At 43.7% G+C, this 17,897-nt stretch overlaps 1 protein-coding gene across 1 annotated transcript in view; it reads left to right on the top strand.

Annotated features, from left to right (window-relative positions):
- The window catches only part of CCND2 (cyclin D2), a 29,682-nt gene extending 12,484 nt beyond the window's left edge, over window positions 1-17,198 (top strand). Inside the window, exons 4-5 of the mRNA XM_054281872.1 lie at window positions 3,034-3,164; window positions 12,840-17,198. Of these exons, the coding sequence (XP_054137847.1) occupies window positions 3,034-3,164; window positions 12,840-12,995 (287 nt within the window). The 3' untranslated portion in view covers window positions 12,996-17,198. The remainder of the gene's footprint in view (window positions 1-3,033; window positions 3,165-12,839) is intronic.
- The last annotated feature ends 699 nt before the right edge of the window (window positions 17,199-17,897 follow it).

Raw genomic sequence — 17,897 nt, forward strand, 5'->3', positions numbered from 1 at the left:
CCCCACGTGGAAGCAGACCTACAGCAGTGCTAGTTGGCAGGGACACTGTGCCTCTTTATTCAGCTTCCTAGGAAGACAGTTTCTGGGAGTGGATCTAAAACCAGCCACGAGAACACCGGCCTTCGGATAACGTGGAGGTCGTGATGCGAGGCAAGGAATTTCAGAGGGCAGGTGGAGCTGTGGCCTTTGCTCAGCCCATTCTGCCTGGACATGGCACCTCCCTGCACCATCTTTTTAATACATCCTGCCTGAAACTCAGGACAAGGAGGGGAAAATTAAGGAAAATCAATTGCTACCTGTAGTTGCCATGCATAAGTGAGAGATGGTTTGGTATGTCCAAGATCAAACATGGAAGCTGCTTCCCAACTTAGGGGTGTGGTTATCCCTTAGGCATGTTTGTATAAATCCATGTGAGGTAAACATGAAAATGATTTTGATCACAGAATTATTAAGCTTGGAAAAGACCTCTAAGACCGTGGACTCCAACCCTAACCCAGCACTGCTGTGTTCACGACTAAACCATGACTCCAAGTGCCACATCTGCATGTTTTTTGAACACTTCCAGGGATGGTGACTCCACCCCTTCCTTGGGCAGCTGGTCCAATGCCTTATCACTCTGAGGAGATTTTTCCTAATATCCAATGTAAACTTCTCCTGGCACAACTTGAGGCTGCTTCATCTTGTCCTGTCCCTTGTTCCCTGGGAGCAGAGCCTGGCCCCCAGCTGGCTGCACCCTCCTGTCAGGGAGGTGTGAAGAGCAATAGAGCTCCCCTGAGCCTCCTCTTCCTCCACGTTAAACACCCCCAGCTCCCTCAGCCACTCCTCATCAGACTTGTGCTCCAGCCCCTTGCCCAGCTCTGTTCCCCCCTCTGGACACGCTCCGGCCCCTCAGTGTCCATCCTGCAGTGCCAGGCCCAGAACTGGACACAGCCCTTGGGGTGAGGCCTCCCCAGTGCCCACATGTGGCAGGGGCACAGTCACTGCCCTGCTCCTGCTGGCCACACCATTGCTGGCCCGGCCCAGCAGCCATTGGCCTCCTCGCCCACCTGGGCACGCACTGTGGGCCAGCAGGCCCAGGCCCTTTCCTGCTGGGCTCTTCCCCAGCCACTCTGCCCCAGCCTGGAGCTGCTGGGGGTTACTGGGACCCAGGGGCAGGACCCAGCACTTGGCCTTGTTGAACCTCATCTCTCTGGCCTGGGCTCATCAATCCAGCCTGTCCAGGTCCCTCTGCAGAGCCTTCCTGTCCTCAAGGAAATCAACAGTCCTGCCCAACTTGGTGTCACCTGAGAACTGACTGAGGATGCACTCAATCCCCTCATCCAGGTCATTTATCAAAGAGAACTGGCCCAACCCTGAGCCACTGGTGACTGGCAGAAAGTGCAATCCTGGAAGTGTAATTCCTGTTCCCCCCCAGTGTGCTGATATCAGCATACTCAGGGCTGTGTCCTGCACTGAGAATTTGGGAGTCAAGGTTCTCCTGTTGTCTTACTCATTACTGGGGGGCACTATAATTTAATTTCCGAGAGTCAGCTTTCCTTTGTACAGTGGGTTCTTACTATTACAATAGTGCATAAATTACTATTTTAATAATAATGGCATTCCATATTCTTTACTTCAGCCAGTGGGAATTTGCCCTTCAGAAGTGTCTGTCCAAGAGTGTGATGTCTGGTAGGAAGCAGCATCCAGTGTTGAGCTTGCAGGTGGGAATCTCCTGGTGGCTTTGTGAGACAGAGAAATCCATGTCAGGGTTTCAGCTCCTCCTTTTGTCTCCCCACTTCTAACAGCCCCGTTCTGCTCCATCTGGGGGAATGTTATGTCCCAAGTGCCATTCTTACTGGACTGCTTCAATCCCAGGGATGTATTCCAGCCTGGAGAAGAACATGCTGTCTCCACAGCTATTGAAGTATGTGCCAGCTCTGAGTTTGGGAGGCTGAGAACAGCTCTCCATGTGTCTAAAACCTCAGTGGTTACATAGACATCAGCAGGGTTACAGAATTTGTGAACAGAGGGGATTTGGGATCTGCAGCAGGACAGTTTTCTGTAATCTGTTTCTATTGATGGAATGTATTGCTTGTAATTTATTTCTTTTTATGTATTACGTTGGTTTACTCTTCCTTCTGCTCCAATTCCCCCAGCTGAAAACTGGTAGAGAAAGGTTTGCTAATACTGAAAATTGGTAGAGAAAGGTTTGTCAATGAGTTATTGTTAAACCAAAGAACTTGCAAATCAAGTTTTATTTTAGGAATATATCAAGATGTGGGAGAGCTGGCATTTAGCAAGATAAACTAGTACTGATAAACCAGCGTCTGTGGCAGTATCATGAACCATAAAATTGTCTTATAAAGATCACAGGATTTTATTTTAATTTCTCTTTTGATTTAACAGATGTGTGAGAGGAAGTTCTGAAGTGTATTTTCAGCTTGTTTATTAAGAAATAGTAGTAATGACAAATGCAATCTTTGTTCTTTGATTTCATAGCTATGGGCTGTAAGTGTTCTCACTTCCTAATTGCTAAGGTAGTAAAGATGAACCGTTAATTAAAATCTCTTTCCTGGACAGGTCTTTAAATGCTGGAATTAATTAACTCTTTAAAAATTGACGTGACTGAAAATCTCATTTTGGTCCTTTGTGATACCTTATTCCAGTTAGTTTTCTAGTTATACAGAGAGGTCTAATGTGACCAGGACCCAAATTTCTGACATAAATTACAGAAAGCCTCCTTCTTCTCTTTCCTTTCTTTAAAACTAAGGAAAGACTATTAAAAATTGTCCAGGTTTACTTTATGCATCAGTGAGAATAAAAGACTGAACCGCATTTCCATTTTAATTTGCAGGTCTGTTCCCCCTCCTTTGACTGCTTGTGATGAGCAGTGTGACTAATGAGCTCCATGGGACCAAAAAGAGTGGCACTTTTCCCTTTCTTCTACTTCCCCGGGTTTTATTCTTGGGTGTGGTTTTTTTATGTTGCTTGCCTCTGATGTTTTGCAGCTTTTCTGGTCTGAGCTTGGACTAATTCCCAGATCTGTTCTTGCAGATTTTAACTTTGCCATGTACCCACCATCAATGATAGCAACTGGAAGTGTGGGAGCAGCCATCTGTGGCCTTCAGCTCGATGATGGGGACAGCCTCACGGACCTCCTGGCCAAGATCACAAACACAGATGTGGTGAGTGTTCCACATTCCTCTTCTCCTTTCACTTCCCAGGGTGTACTGGAGTACTGGGCCTCATCCTGAAAAATGAGTGGAGCAAAGGAGAGGGTTGCTTCTGCAGGGAGATTGAGTCTCCAAAGCTCATTGATTTCCTGGAATTCAGTTTTTATTCAGGCTTTGCCTGCCCAGGCTGATGGTGGAGCAGGCTGAGCCTCCTCAGGAGCCCTGGGTGATGGGGTGAGCAGGCAGCATTCCCTGGGGCATAAAGCAACCCAGGAGGTGTTGTGCTGCTGTTGGTCCTGTGCTTGCAACCTGGAAATGGCTCTTCTGGCCCTTCTTCAGGTATCACCTAAAAATTCTTAGCTTGGAAGAAGTGAATAATGAGCTAATTTCAAGACAGGTCGTGAGACAGGCACAATTCAAGCTGTCTTTAGCATGTGCTAATTTATTGTTTTTGATTCACAGAGTAAATATGTGGCATTATTACATCTGTGATAGCACTGTTAAATGAAGATTTGGGTTTGTGATTTGGTTAAAAAGGAGTAATTAGACCAGGTGACTTAAAAGGGGAAAATTTTGATACTTTTTTTTTTCTTACAATCAAATTGATCCTAATTTTCAAAGGTAATTCTGAGGTTTCCCATTTATTTTATTTTGAATTGGATTTGCACAGAAAAAGGAATATTGCCAATTCAGAGTGCTTAAAGTCTAAACCATAGAATGACAGAATGGCCTGGTTTGGAAAGGACCTTAAAGATTATCTCATTCCAACCTCCCTGCCACAGGCAGGGACACCTTCCACTATCCCAGGTTACTCAGAGACCCATCCAGCCTGGCCTTGGACACTGCCAGGGTCCTGGGGCAGCCACAGCTGCTCTGGGCATCCTGTGCCAGGGCCTCAGCACCCCCACAGGGAAGAATTTCTTTCTGATATCCAATCTGAACCTCCTCTCTGTCAGTGTGAAGCCATTCCCCCTTGTCCTGTCACTCCAGGCCCTTGTCAAGAGCCTCTCTCCATCTTTCCTGTGGGCTCCCTTCAGGCACTGCAAGGCCACAATGAGGTCACCCCAAAGCCTTCTCCTCTCCAGGCTGAACAATCCCAATTCCCTCAGCCTTTCCTCCCAGCAGAGCTGCTCCATCCCTCTGATCCCCTTGATGCCTCTAGAGGAGGGACACCTTCTGTGCCTGAGAGAATTGTGTGTAAGCCCTATAAGGCCCTTTTGCTGCATCTTGCAGTTTGGAAAGATTTTATCTACTGTGCTTTTCTATCCAGATTGTTTAAGTCTGAAAGAAAAAACCTACAAAAACATCTTAGTAGTTCTTAAGTAGTTAGAAGATGGGGGTTTAATTTTGCAATGAAAATGCCTTCAAACCTTTTCTTTTAAGTTTAGCAGGATTTTTTGGTCAAAACTGTGCTTTTTGCCATCTTGGTGAAAATATTCCCAGATCTGACTGTGCCTACATTCCTTCAGAAGAAAAAATTGATACTCTCCCCAAATAACAAAGAACTCCTAACATTTTACTGTTCCTATCTTCTCTTCAAGAGTCTCTTAGCATTGGGTAGAGACCAGCTTCCTTCTCTTTGCTCCTGGTCTCAGCCCAAGCAGCACAAACTATAGAGGAGAGTCTCACTCATCCCCCAAATCAGAAAAAACTGGGGACAAAAGGAGCTGCTGGATAATTTAATTGCTAAAAAGTATAAGACTTGGCAGAAATTAGAGGTGCTGTTATTTTTTTCAAGGTGTTTTCCTTTTTGAGGCAGAGGTAGCCTTAACTCCCTGCAAGCTTTGAAGCCTCAGCCTAACCAAAGGTTGCCAAAATTTTTGAGTTTGGGCAAAATAGTGTATTTTTCATTAGCCTGCTGTTTCAAATTGGGAGAAATATTTTGCTAGGTATTTTCTCTTGTGAGTTTTGCATTGAAAAACTACAAAAGGGGCCAGGACTGGAAAATTTCATCCCACATGCTAAAGCTTGAGAGAGAGAAAAGCAACTGAAAATGGTGTCTCAGAGAAGCATGGGGCAGGCTTAGCAATAGGTAGTAATACCAGCCTCATGTGTAAAATGTATTGTTGGAAAAAACCTACTGTCTGGATTGTGTAAGAGTTGGCCCAAGGCTGTGTTAGTAAAGAGTAAAGACTATTGTAATACATTTTACACTGGGACTTAATTAAAGTTGAATGAAGAGCTTCAGTTCTCTCACTTCCGAATTTCTGGTGCCTGAGAGCTGTTCCTGCAGTGGCACAATTAATTCATTGTCACTGTGTGAATGATTTTGTTCTCCAGTGGGGGCTTAGGGAAGAAGGAGAAATGAGAGTTCCTGGTCTTTAGGACCATCATGTGGGAGAAAAGTGGGGAAGTCACAGAAATGAACAGTTCTGCAGAGGAAATCCTTCTGGCCCCCTGTGCCTCGTGGTAGCCCACAGGAACCATCAGAGTCCTTCCCAGCCAGAGGGTGCCAGGGCTTCTGCTTCATTTTTGTACTGGAGCGTGTGATTGCTTAGCATGGAAACAGATGATAGGACTTTCCCGCTGGCTTTTCAAAAAATGTCACTGTCTGAGGTGAAGCATGAAAAATCTCAGCTTCAAAGCTGCAAGCAGATGAAAAGGAAGAATGGTAATGAAACCCTGATGCAACTAAAGTGCAGTGAGCTTTTCTGAACTTTCACTGTTTTATAGTGATAATTTAAGAGTGCAGTTTATTTGCTGGGAAATAGCAGCATTAACCAGGAGGCTGAAATCAGTGGAGTTATATTAGCTTTACTGAGACTGGAGTTTCACATTTACAACTAAAATGAATGTTTTTAATGGATGTTTCATTAAGAATTAGACCAAAATACATTATTAATAAACAGCATGTAATTTAGAGCCCAGCTGCTGGGTAAGCAGACAACCAACACGAGTGTTTCTTTCAAAAACACATTGGTATTGGATCCTTGCGTGAATCCAGGGCAGTGCCCTAGACTTGAGATGGGGCTCAAGGCATCCTATTTTAGGGATAACAGTTATTTCTGGTAAATAGCTGCCCTGGGCTGTTAGGTGAGGGTTGAATCACAGGCTGGAGAAAGTGTGACAGCAGGGCCAGGCAAATCCCGGTTTCATTACTCCTTCCACCAACCAGAATAAACAGCAGGGAGCTGCTCTTGGAGAAGCTCAGCACCCTGAAGGGTAGTGAAAGTAGCTCTGTGTGGTGCATCTGAGCTGCATTCTCTGATTGCTGCTGCCCCTAAGAGCCACTAAGAGCTAATCCCACACCACTGAGGCAGAGATTTCTCCACCTCTCCTCTCTTCTTGTGAGGCTCCACCCAAAATATTGTATGCAGTCCTGGTGCCCCCAACATATGGAACTGTTGGAGCAAGTTCAGAGCAGGCCACAGAATTGATAAAAGGAACTGAAGCAGCTCCCCTGTGGAGACAGGATGGGAGAGCTGGGGCTGTTCAGCTTGGAAAAGAGAAAGTTGTGTGGAGACCTCAGAGCACCTTCCAGCATCTGTATAGGCTACAGGAAAGCTGGAGAGGGACTTCTCATCAGGAACTGCAGCAACAGGACAAGGGGGAATGGATTTAAACAGAAAGGGAGTAGGTTTAGATAGGATATTAGGAAGGAATTAGAATTGGAATTAGAATTGGAATTAGAATTAACTAGAACTAGAACTAGAACTAGAACTAGAACTAGAACTAGAACTAGAGAGGGTGTTGAGGCCTGGCACAGGTTTTCCAGAGAAGCTGTGTCCTGCGCATCCTTGGAAGTGTTCAAAGCCAGGTTGGATGAGACTCTGAGCAACCTGGTCTAGAGCTAGGTGTCCCTGCCTATGGCAGGGGGCTGGAACAAGATCACTTTTAAGGTCTGTTTGAGCCCAAACTGTTCTGTGCTTCTGTCTCTGACTTCACACAGCTCTGAAGGATGGGGATTGCATGTTCCAGTCTGTTCTCCTGCCAGGGGTTGGGAACATTTCCTTTGTAGTTGCTTGCAGAGGAGAGGCTGGTGAGCAAAGAGTTAACAGACCTACTGGCAGGAAGCCTCAGAGCTCCCTGTGCATCTCTTGGTGGGTCATTGCAAAGGAAAAATAAACAACTCAGGAAGTCAGGAATTCCCATAGCATCCCAGACCAGCACTCCAGTGTGAGCAGTATCCTGTCCCTGGTGGAGCCAGATGCTTTGGAGGAGGATACGAGCATCCCCGCTGTGCACAATTACGGGATGTGAGGAAGGATAGCAGAATGGGTAGCGCACATTTCAGGACCTTGCAATCAATATTGTGCTTTGCTTGAGATCTCTCTTGGGTAAATCTATTTCCTCACCTCCTGGCAGAGCAGCCATCCAGGTTGCATCTGGATGACACACCGAGTTGGTTTCTCCAGCATCAGCAGCCAGGGAGAGGTTTTCAGGCAGAGCCAGTGCCTGTATGTGGGCAGAAGTCATCTCTAAAAGTCTGTTCCCAGATGGTAACTGGTGTATATTGAGTGGTTTGGAAAATCTAAAGCATATTTAAGGGCCTGAAGTAGGAAAAAAAGGAAGGAACCAAGCATTTTTTAAAGGCTTGTCGAAGCAGCTGGCCGTGGGCCCTTAAAAATGTGGAGTGGGGCTGTTTTGAAGACTGGATCCATAATAAATGGCATTTAAAATATCTCCACTTACACGTGCCACATATGTCAGTGCCGGGATTTTTTTTTTAATTCCCAAGATCAGAGACATCCCCTCATAAAGATCGGCAGATTTCTGCACAGAAACGGAAGTGAAGAACCACCACACTCAAGAATTCACAGCTGCAGTAAAAAAATCATGGAAATTTATCTTGAATGGATCGCATTTAAACGTTGTCCCTAGAGCACATACACCATTTATCCTCTCTTTTGTAGTGTCTAGGGCCTGTGGTTTTGGAAGCAAGAAACAGGACTCGCTGTATCTTATCCTGCCTTATTTGTTGCAGACCGCATTTTGTATGCAAGGAAACAACAGGCGAAATAGCCTCCCAGAGAAAGGAAGAATGAGATAGTTTCCTAAGTTGTCTTTGCCTGAGTTGGCAGCTGCTCCGTTTCATTCAGCTTTTTGTTCCCCAGTGAGTGCTGTGCGTGTGTAGCAACAATGGGGTGATGCAGTGACACCACGGGCTCATGGCGGAGTTCCGTCGGGTCCCTTGGCAGCCGCGGCCGAGGGGAGCCAGGCCCCCGAGGAACAGCTCCCATGGATCAGCCACTCCGGCAGGGAATCAATCCCTGCTCAGCTCCTGCAGCTCTGTGTAATGCAGGCAGGTCCTCCCAGCTTTTTGAAAATCCCCTTTTTCACTGAACACTCAGAGTGTTTGTTATAACAGCATAAATCCCACACCTTTTCACCTTTTCACCTTTTCACGTCTTCAAAGTATTACCTGGCAGAGATTGCCAGAAATCCCAAGTCACACTGAGCAAGGAGTATCATGGCATCTGCCCCTATATCACCCTGCTGGTAAAGCCCAATGTTGTCTTTACTCTCTCTTTTCCCAGTTCTAAAAACATTGTTCTCTCCTGTTTGCAATGAGAAATACCCACAGCAGCAACAGGAAACCAGCAAACTGAGTGGTGAAGCACACAGTGGAACTGAATCTAGAAAGGACGCTGTTGAAACTGCTGAAAAGACCAAAAAAATGCAGAGAAAAATGCCCTATATTTCAGATTCTTAATGTTAGTCACCTTATTTATTGCATTATTGCAATAATGTGGCAACAATAAGTGGAGAAGCTCTGGCATTAATTAGTTTTTTGTGGGGTTTTTTTTGTTTGTTTTGTTTTTGAATGAGATGTCCTTGTTAGTCCAGATGAGGTGTCCTCTGGAACAGCAAATTACTATTTCCTTTACTTCCAGTTGGAAAAAGAAACATAGACACTTACCTGTAATTGATGCTCTTTGTTACAGTAGCAAAAACATCCATTCAGGAGGGAAAATAGTTCTGTTTTTTAACTGCATCCATGAGATGTGAGATCACTGGAAATACAGTAAATGGATAAGATATTCTCACAGCAGCTTTCCAGGCTCTTGCTTTGGAGAAGGTCAGTGAGGTAAAGGCCAGCGCTCAGCACACAAAGGCCCCACTTTGGGAAGGAATCCCTGTTTATGTCAACAATGAAGCATGTGCTTTGGAGAGGTCTGAATTGGGGCTTAAATGTGAACCAGTGGAGGAATCCAGCCAGCTTTTGTGTGTAGGAGTACAGATGACATGTTCCACGCTGGAATTTATGTAAATCCAACTCTTTAATGCATGTCTGATTGCTGCTTTCTTAGATTATCCAAGCAATGCGTACATGACCAATGAACAGTACTGTCATTTTGGGTATCTCCAGCATCCTTTCCATTTATCAAACCAGATCCTGCACCTAAAAATGTCCTTTTCTGATTTTCTTTTTGCAGTTAGTTTTAAGAAATAAGAAGAGATTGAGGGCCTTAACACTAATTTGTGAAGTAATTAATAAGTATGTGGAAAACTAACCACTCTTCAATACAAAAATGCCAGAGGACTTTTTTAGTATTCCCAGCTTTGGGGTTTTGGGCAGTGCAAAGCAAGAGCCTGTTGGTTGAGTTGGGTTGAGTGGGAGGCCTTCCCTCATAGCTTGCCAATGAACCATAAATGCCAGTTTAAAGCTGGAAGCTGGGGGCCAGTATAGGACATACATATACCACAGAAGTGTTGAAAAGTTCAAGAAAGTAAATGATGTGTAATATTCTGCAGAATCTTCCCTAGGGCTTGTGCTTTCTTTCAAGATTGTCATGAATGGAAATTGAAATCTTTAATGATTATTGACTTGAATAAGTAGCTCATGCCATAGAGCTGCTGATTCCTCCTTCCAGTTATTTTCACTGCCCCCATTTCCATCACAGCCATGAGGCTACCCCTCACCAGACACAGGAGAGCTTTTCTTCTCCTTCAAATACTTTTCAAATGCGCTAGTAAAATCACCTGGGGATGAAAGAGTTTCAGAATGAAAAAAAAAAAGAAAAGAAAACCCAAAGTTAATTGCCTTTTTAGTTCTGTACATGCTGAAGTATAAATAAAACTATGGAATGGAAAGTACCAGAACTATTTTAATCATTAAAACTACTAGACCATATAGAAGAATGGGGAAGTTAATCCATGTGACACACACTTAAAAAAGTTTTTTATAAAAACAACAAAGGCAAACCCTGCAGTATTCTGAAGGAATAGCCTAGTCCTTGTATTGCAAAATCTGGGGTCATACTGCAGTGCATTACAGTGTTCTTTCAAGGAAGATTTGTTGAAAATAATGTAATTCATGGGGTTTTTTCCTTTGATATGTTCTTAAAACTTAATTCTCTGTTGTCAGAGCCATCTAGAACTTGAAAAATGAAAATCCACCAGTAAAATATATACACATGCAACAAATCCCCATGAATCTTGGAGGAGTTAAAAATATGTGTCATGGGAAGGCTAGGCTGTTTGTCCTGATGGGTTTTTAGTAGTTGTTTGTATCGTGTCCCTTAATATGGGATTGACAGAAAGTTCCAGCAATGCCATCATCTATACAATAAAGCCACTTACTTGCCTAATGATGCTGTGACAGCTGGGCTGATAAGGTACTCTAAATTAGGGTTTTTTCGTTTCACTGAGAGATTTAACATCCAAGGAGCTTTAGTATGCAAATAGCAACACTTTTTTTGAAAACTATTTCATGCTGAATGCAGTGTGCTGGTCATTTTTACTGTAGCTTTCTTTGTTTTAAAGAATTCAGTGGTTTTAAGCTCAAAATGTGTAGACCAGAGAAATAATACACAGTGGCTTGTGGATTCCCATATGAAACAAAATCTATGTGAAAATTCCAGTCGAGGCCACTTTATAGATTTTATGTACAAAATGAAGACACCAGAAATGACCCATTTCTCTATAGGGTTACCTGGAGATTTCAGCCTCTTCATACCTGAAATGAATCATCACACTACTCATCAGAAGTTTGTACAGTGATGGTGTAAATGACCATACATGAGGGTGTTTAGGAACAGACAAAACTGACTCCAAATGCTCGAGCCACATGTTCCGCCTGTCACCACCCTTCCTTCCCCAAGCCTGCCTGCAAGGAAATTGCCTCATTAAGCTTTTCAGACTGAAGCTGCTTAAAAAAATCTGGCTTGTTTTCAGAAGGACACAGTACTTTGAAACCGCTTTAAAGTAAGAGGTTCTTACAACCCAAAAAAGCACATTACGAGTGTTGTCTGTAACAAGAGTCTCCAAACTGGTGCCCCCACACTTGAAAATGCCTTGACCCACACAGTGATTTGTTGTCATTGCCCTCTTACACACAGGTGAATGCTTACAATGGACCTAAAGCCCTCCCCAGCTGATAATGGGGGATTTTCTTTATCTGAGGACAGGATTTTGCAGCCAGCAGCTGCTGGCTGGTAGCCAAGAAAAATGGGTGTTCATTACCCACTGGAGCTAATTGTGCCCATCACAAACATCAGCGTGGCCAGCGGAGCAGATCCTCTTCACTGGATGTGTTTGCCCAGTCCAGCTGGGATGACAAATCAATCCTCCATGTATAAATATTTCAAACTCTCTCCAATAACCAGGTACTGTGTAGAAAAAGGGATGTGTTGGTCAGGGCCCAGCTCCTCAGTGTTGCAGTTGTATTCCCAAGTAGGATGCCAAGTGCCTGTGGAGCCCTGTGGAGGTCAGTGTTGTGTTCTGTTCTTCAGCTCCCGTGCCTGACAGTGGGAATGGTGATGCTCAGTCTCACCACCCCAGCCAGATGCTCTGAGGGCTCTGGTTAAAGCACTGTGCTGTGAAAATCCTCCTACCAAACCTTGTGTTCCTCTATTCCCTGAAGACTTCTGGAGACACCCAGCTCTTAGGCAGGCTGAAGCCACAGGAAGTTTACAGTATTAGTGCCTTTTCCAGAAGGACTCCTCAGGGCTGCCTTTAGAAAATGCCATTTCTTGAAGCACCACGTGTCCCCCTGCACAGTGTTGGATTGATACTCCCAGTGCCAGCACAATGAACGTGGCTGGCATTGTGTTCATGCAGTCACAGCTTGGGTTTTATTTTTAAATTTCTCCTATAACTCAGGGTTTGTCAAGGTTTTCTCACAATTTTTTTTCTGGTTAAATGACCACATTATTTGGTCTTCCAGTGTATTATCAAGAGTGTGGAACATCCTGTAAGTACTTTAATAGTCGTCTTCTTCATTGTGTCAGGTTTAAATGGGGTGAATCCTTCACATTTATTTCTGTATTTATACTTCATGTTTATTGTGGGACTCCTAATGGACAGGCTCCCATATTTATGTTGCTGTACTGTACCCTACTGTTCCCCTGAATGTTCTGTAGTTTTCAATGCAGTGGTCTCTGGGAACTGGTTTTATGTTCAGAAAATTATGGGACATGGCACTCAGTGCTCTGGTTGTCAAGGTGGTATTTGCTCAAAAGTTGGACTGGATGATCGCAGAGGTCTTTTCCAACCTAAATGGTTCTACAATCAAAGACCAGTAAAATATTAAGATTTAGAGGCTAATAAATACAGCATGAATAGTGGTTGACCCAGGGGGTTTGTACACAGTGATTAACTCTGGTAATTCAAGGTTGATTTGTGTCAGAGCAGCCACTTCTTGGAAATACCTGACTGATGCTCTTCCAACTTCTACTAGCTCAGTAAGGAAAAAATAACCACCTTTATCTTTACTAATAGAACAATTTGCTTTCTTTTCTCTAGGACTGCCTTAAAGCTTGTCAGGAACAGATCGAGGCGGTGCTCGTGAACAGCCTGCAGCAAGTCCGGCAGCAGCAGCAGCAGAGCAACCCCTCCAAGACAGTGGATGAACTGGACCAGGCCAGCACTCCCACAGATGTGAGAGACATCAACCTGTGAGGACATCGGCACACCAAGTCACGCTTGCTCCCCCAGACCCTTTATTTTTGTTATTATTTTTAGAGTGAAATTTTTTTTTAATCTGCTCCCACATAGAACATATTTAAAGCTCTTTTAGGTATAAAGAAAAACAAAAAAAAAAAGTACAAAAACTGAATAATGAAAAAAAAAAAGCGTTTGGTGCCTGTGATGTTCTACAGAAGGGAATCCCACGATATATTTGGTAATTGCTATTTGATTATGTATCAGTGATATTAAATGCTTATAAAAGCATACAAAGTAGCTAGATCAATGTAAGCCTGCATTTGTGGGAACAAAGTAGAGTATACTTGTCTGTGTATTATGAACTAGTGCATACACCCCTTTTTTAGATTTAAGAAAGGAATCGTGTGTGCGATTTTATGGCTTGACTAGATTGCAAAGCAATAGAATAAGGGGTTTAGGGCAAAGTGGGAAAAGATCCCTGAAGCAATTGAACCATTTTGAATGCAGAAGAGATTTGCTGATCTGTCACCTCTGTTATTAGTCAGAAGTGTTTGTTGGATCTCTGTATGTTAGTTTTGTTTACTCTTGCTGTCTGTGGTAGCTGCTACCTAAGAAAGAAGATGCTTTATTTTACCAGCCAGAAGAGCAGGTGTCTTTTGGGCTTTTTTTTTCAGTTGATTTATTTTTCTTTTTTTTTTTTTTTCCCAACTTCCCCTCTGCCCCTCTTGACTTTTTATCTACTTTTCCTTCCGAAATGGTTCATTCTAAACACAGCAGCATCTTTGGCATGAGGGCAATTCCTTTTACCCAGCCGTGGGCCGAGCCAAAGTTCCCAAGTGTTCACGGTCAGTGGGGGGAATGCACGCATTAATCCTGACCAGTTGGCTGGGCAGGCCACCTCCAACCTTTGGATTGCAAGATGTGGTGGATCATCTAGGAAAAGCATTATATTCCTTTACAGTGCTAATGCTTCACGTCCATGATAACGTCTGGCAGCTTCTTAGCTTGGCCACAAAGACATTTAAATGATGCTCTGTTCATCTTCCTTTGTAATAGCCCCTCACTGTGTTAAAGAAGATGAGGCTTTGCTTCCTCATCTCTCTTTCCCCCCACTCCCCCCGCACACTTTTTCAGCATTTCATTAATTTTATTGATCCACAGTGAGCGTTTTTGTAAACCATTTCATTCGAAAAGCACTTTGAAAATTGTTCCTAAGGGATTAAATGAGATGGTTTATGACAATTTTGCCGAGGAAAGAAAAACAAAAACAAAAACAAAAAAAAAGAGAAAAAAAATAAAAAAGAAAAAAAAAAGAAAGAAGTCACAAAAGCAAGGCTTTGTATAGCTTTTTATAGTCAATATTTTCCAGTATCTGGTGTACTTGGTTAGCTGTGGTGTTGCTGGAAATACCAACACCCGCTTCAGATGACATTCCTGTCATGACATTCCTGAGAAAAGCCTGACCATCTGTATTGTTCAGTGTCACAGAAGGATCTTAATACCACCTGCATGTTTATCTATGGACAAGGAAAGAAAATTGCTGGTGCAACAGCCATGGTGGTAAACATCGAGGTGCGCGACTTGGAGTTTTATTACAAAGGTGTATTCGGTGTACTTGAATTTATTTTCCTGCTCCACCTGTAACGAAGAGGCATTTAGATGGCAAAGGAGTTGGAGCAACTTTTGGTTTTTTTGGTTCTATTTTTTTTTTGTTTTGGTTTGTTTTTTGTTTGGTTTTTTTTTTTTTTGCACAATTGTATTAACAGTTTGCAGATATCCAATATGAAGCTGTTGGTTGAAATGTTAATGTTCGCATTTTTAACACAAAAATCCAGAAAGAACATGCTACTTCGAAGAATATTATATGTATGGACTCAGCCTATTTGGCTAGATGAGGGTAGAAAATGGAGTAAGGTTCTAAGGTTTTGTTGTTTTTTTGGTTTTGGGGGGTTTTTTGGTTTTGGTTTTTTTTTTTTTGCGCTGCTAAGAAGCTATGATTTGTTTCATTCTTATTCACATTAACAGTACTTAGCTGTATTGTTTCACTGAGTGTGCTGCTATTTTATAAACATTTTTATAATATATTATTTTACTGCTTAAATTTCAAATCCTGAAGTAGATGGTTAAGTGGAGATATGATGAGTTCTTTGATTTACTGGAAATGCCCTGTACAGGTTTTTTTTCCCCTAATAGCGTGTTCATGATTATTTTTTTTTATTTTATTTTATTTTTTCCTCCTTTCTTCTTCCTTTTTTTTTTTAAATCTCCTTCCTTCCTGATCACATCCTGCAAAGATGGTATACTTACCTCAGGTTTGCTGGACAAGAAATGATTCCCATTTTCACAATACCTCACACAGTGACAGTTTGGTTGCCCCGGGGCCCGCCCGGGAGAGGTTGCAAGCAGCCGAGGCGGGGCACTGGCTCCTTTTTGGTCTCTGGTATCTTTTTCATAGTGGAAAAAATGCATTGACTCTCCACTGGTGAGCAGGTCTGTTCTCCCCAAAGCTGCTGCTGAGCACAGCCTTGGCTTCACCTCCCGCCTCGACGTTCTGCGTTGGGAGCACCCGGAATTCTGCGGCGGTGTCTCTGTTCTGGAGGAAAAACGTAGCTGATGTTATAGAAACAAGACTGTGGAGCCACACGCAGATCAGATCAGATCAGGTCAGATCAGATCATTCCTTGGCAGCCCTGCCCTGTGGCTTCATGGGGAGCTGTGCCAGCGGATCCTGATGGTGGGGTGACCTCTCCAAGCACTGGCACTGTGTCCCTCATGTTGGTGTGATTGGCTCCGTGCCATAGGCCAGGTGTAGGCAGGACCTGTGTTTAGGGTGCCTGCCCCTGCTCTTCATCCAGCCTCCCTCACACCCCAGTCCCACAGCAGCCATGGGATCACAGGAATGATCCCTGCAGAGGATCACTGGTGATTCCTGCTGTGGATCACAGGGATGATCCCTGCTGTGGATCACAGGGATGATCCCTGCCGTGGATCACAGGGGTGGTCCCTGCTGTGGATCACAGGGATGATCCCTGCTGTGGATCACTGGGGTGATTCCTGCTGTGGATCACAGGGGTGATCCCTGCTGTGGATCACAGGGGTGGTCCCTGCCGTGGAACACAGGGATGATCCCTGCTGTGGATCACAAGGATGATCCCTGCTGTGGATCACGGGGATGATCCCTGCTGTGGATCACTGGGGTGATCCCACAGTGTCACCCCTCTGCAGAACTGAAGGGACAGGGGCTGAGGGCCACCTCTATGGTCAGCTGCTCCGCAGCAGGGTGGGGGTGAGCTGTGCTGGGAGGGGCAGCACCATTCAGCATTCCCAGTCTCCGCAGGGTCCTGGTGGGTCTGTGTGTGTCCCCACCAGGATGAGGAGTGACCTTGGCTGCAGTGACATGCTCAGCAAGTGCCAACCCTCTGGTTACAGCGTACTGTATGTTTGAAAGCTGCAAACCCTACAACTTGAGTGCTTTCACAGTAGCTTTCAGAATAAAATGACTGCCTAGTACTCTCTTTTAACAGATGTTAAAGGAAGTGTTGTTACTGCAAATGAGGTGTGAGATTTCCCCCCCCTGGACTGTAGAAATTGTAAACCTCCCAATTGATTAATTAAAAAAGAATAGATGATGTGTTGCTGATTCTGCCTTCCCAAGTGCCAAAGGATTGGTACAGTTGCTAAAAGCGTTTCTCTCTCAGCTTCCTATTGATGGTACTTTGATGGTCTTCTCCTCCTTCCTGTTACTGTAGTGTAGGAGCACCTCATAATGTATTTATTTGTATTTCCAACATGCTAACATGCTTGTGAAAGAGAAAAATACCAATTAATCCCACGTCCAACTAATTCAATGTCTATGATTTATGCTTGAGTAATTGGACAGCTCTTAATTACTCAGCAAACTACCTGGCCACTGGATTTTTTCCACTATGTTTATTACCATGTTCTCATGTACCTCAGAAATCACTCTTGGTTGCACAGTTTCTGTTCTCAAACTTTTTTGGGTTTTGTTTTAGGTTTTTTTGGTTTTTTTTTTTTTTTTTTTTTTTTTGCTTTATTGAGTGTGATGCCATATCAAGTCAACGTTATTCTCTCACAAATGTGCTCTTTAAGAGGTGTGGATGTTTATGTGGTCAGGGGATGCTAGAAAGTGTGGTAGTAGACATCAGTGTAAACAAAAGTATTTAGAAAGTACATGAGGTTGTTTTTGATGGATAAGACTCTGATTGCCTTTTAAAAGGTCTTTGTTCAGTGTTGTCATTTTTATTAATAACCTATTGTTTTGACTAGTTTAAAGATGGTTCTAAGAAAAGTGTTTTGGCGGGATTAGGTATGCTGTATGGACAATAAACTCACCTTGACCTAAATTTACTTGCCTTGCTTTTATTCCTTTAGTGAATTTGGTTGTGTCACTCACTGCATGGTGATGTTTCCTTGGTGGGATGTAATTCTAAAGACTCTGATCTGGGTAGATGGTGCTAGCTGGCATATAAAATGAAGGCTGCAGTCACAGAACGAGCCTGCCTCTAAAATGTAGCTGCATTCCCACTGCATAGGCAAATTCTGGCCCTGAGATTCAAGAAGAACAAAGTTCTAAAAATTGGTAAATTGCAGGATCAAAATATTTTGTGGGAATCAAATTGAGCTGGTGAAAAGCCACACAGAGTGCATATTTTTGCAGTGAATTGAAATACGATTTAAATCTTCACTCAATTGTTTGTTGCACTGGAATGCTACTGAAAAAATCAGATTGTTTATCTTTCTGTAAACCTGGGGAAACCGTGAGTAAAAGGAGTGGGATTTGTGGTGAGGCCAGTGGGAAGAAATGAGTCCATTGTCCAGAGTCTGCTTCCTCAGTCTGTGGCCAGGGGGGCAGGATGCTCAACCTCTCCCCTCTTCCACATCTGCTTGTGGATGCCT

The sequence above is a fragment of the Melozone crissalis genome, unplaced genomic scaffold (assembly GCF_028551555.1).
Source record: "Melozone crissalis strain CALT ecotype California unplaced genomic scaffold, PUWL_Pcris_2 ptg000033l_1, whole genome shotgun sequence".
Lineage (NCBI taxonomy): Eukaryota > Metazoa > Chordata > Aves > Passeriformes > Passerellidae > Melozone > Melozone crissalis.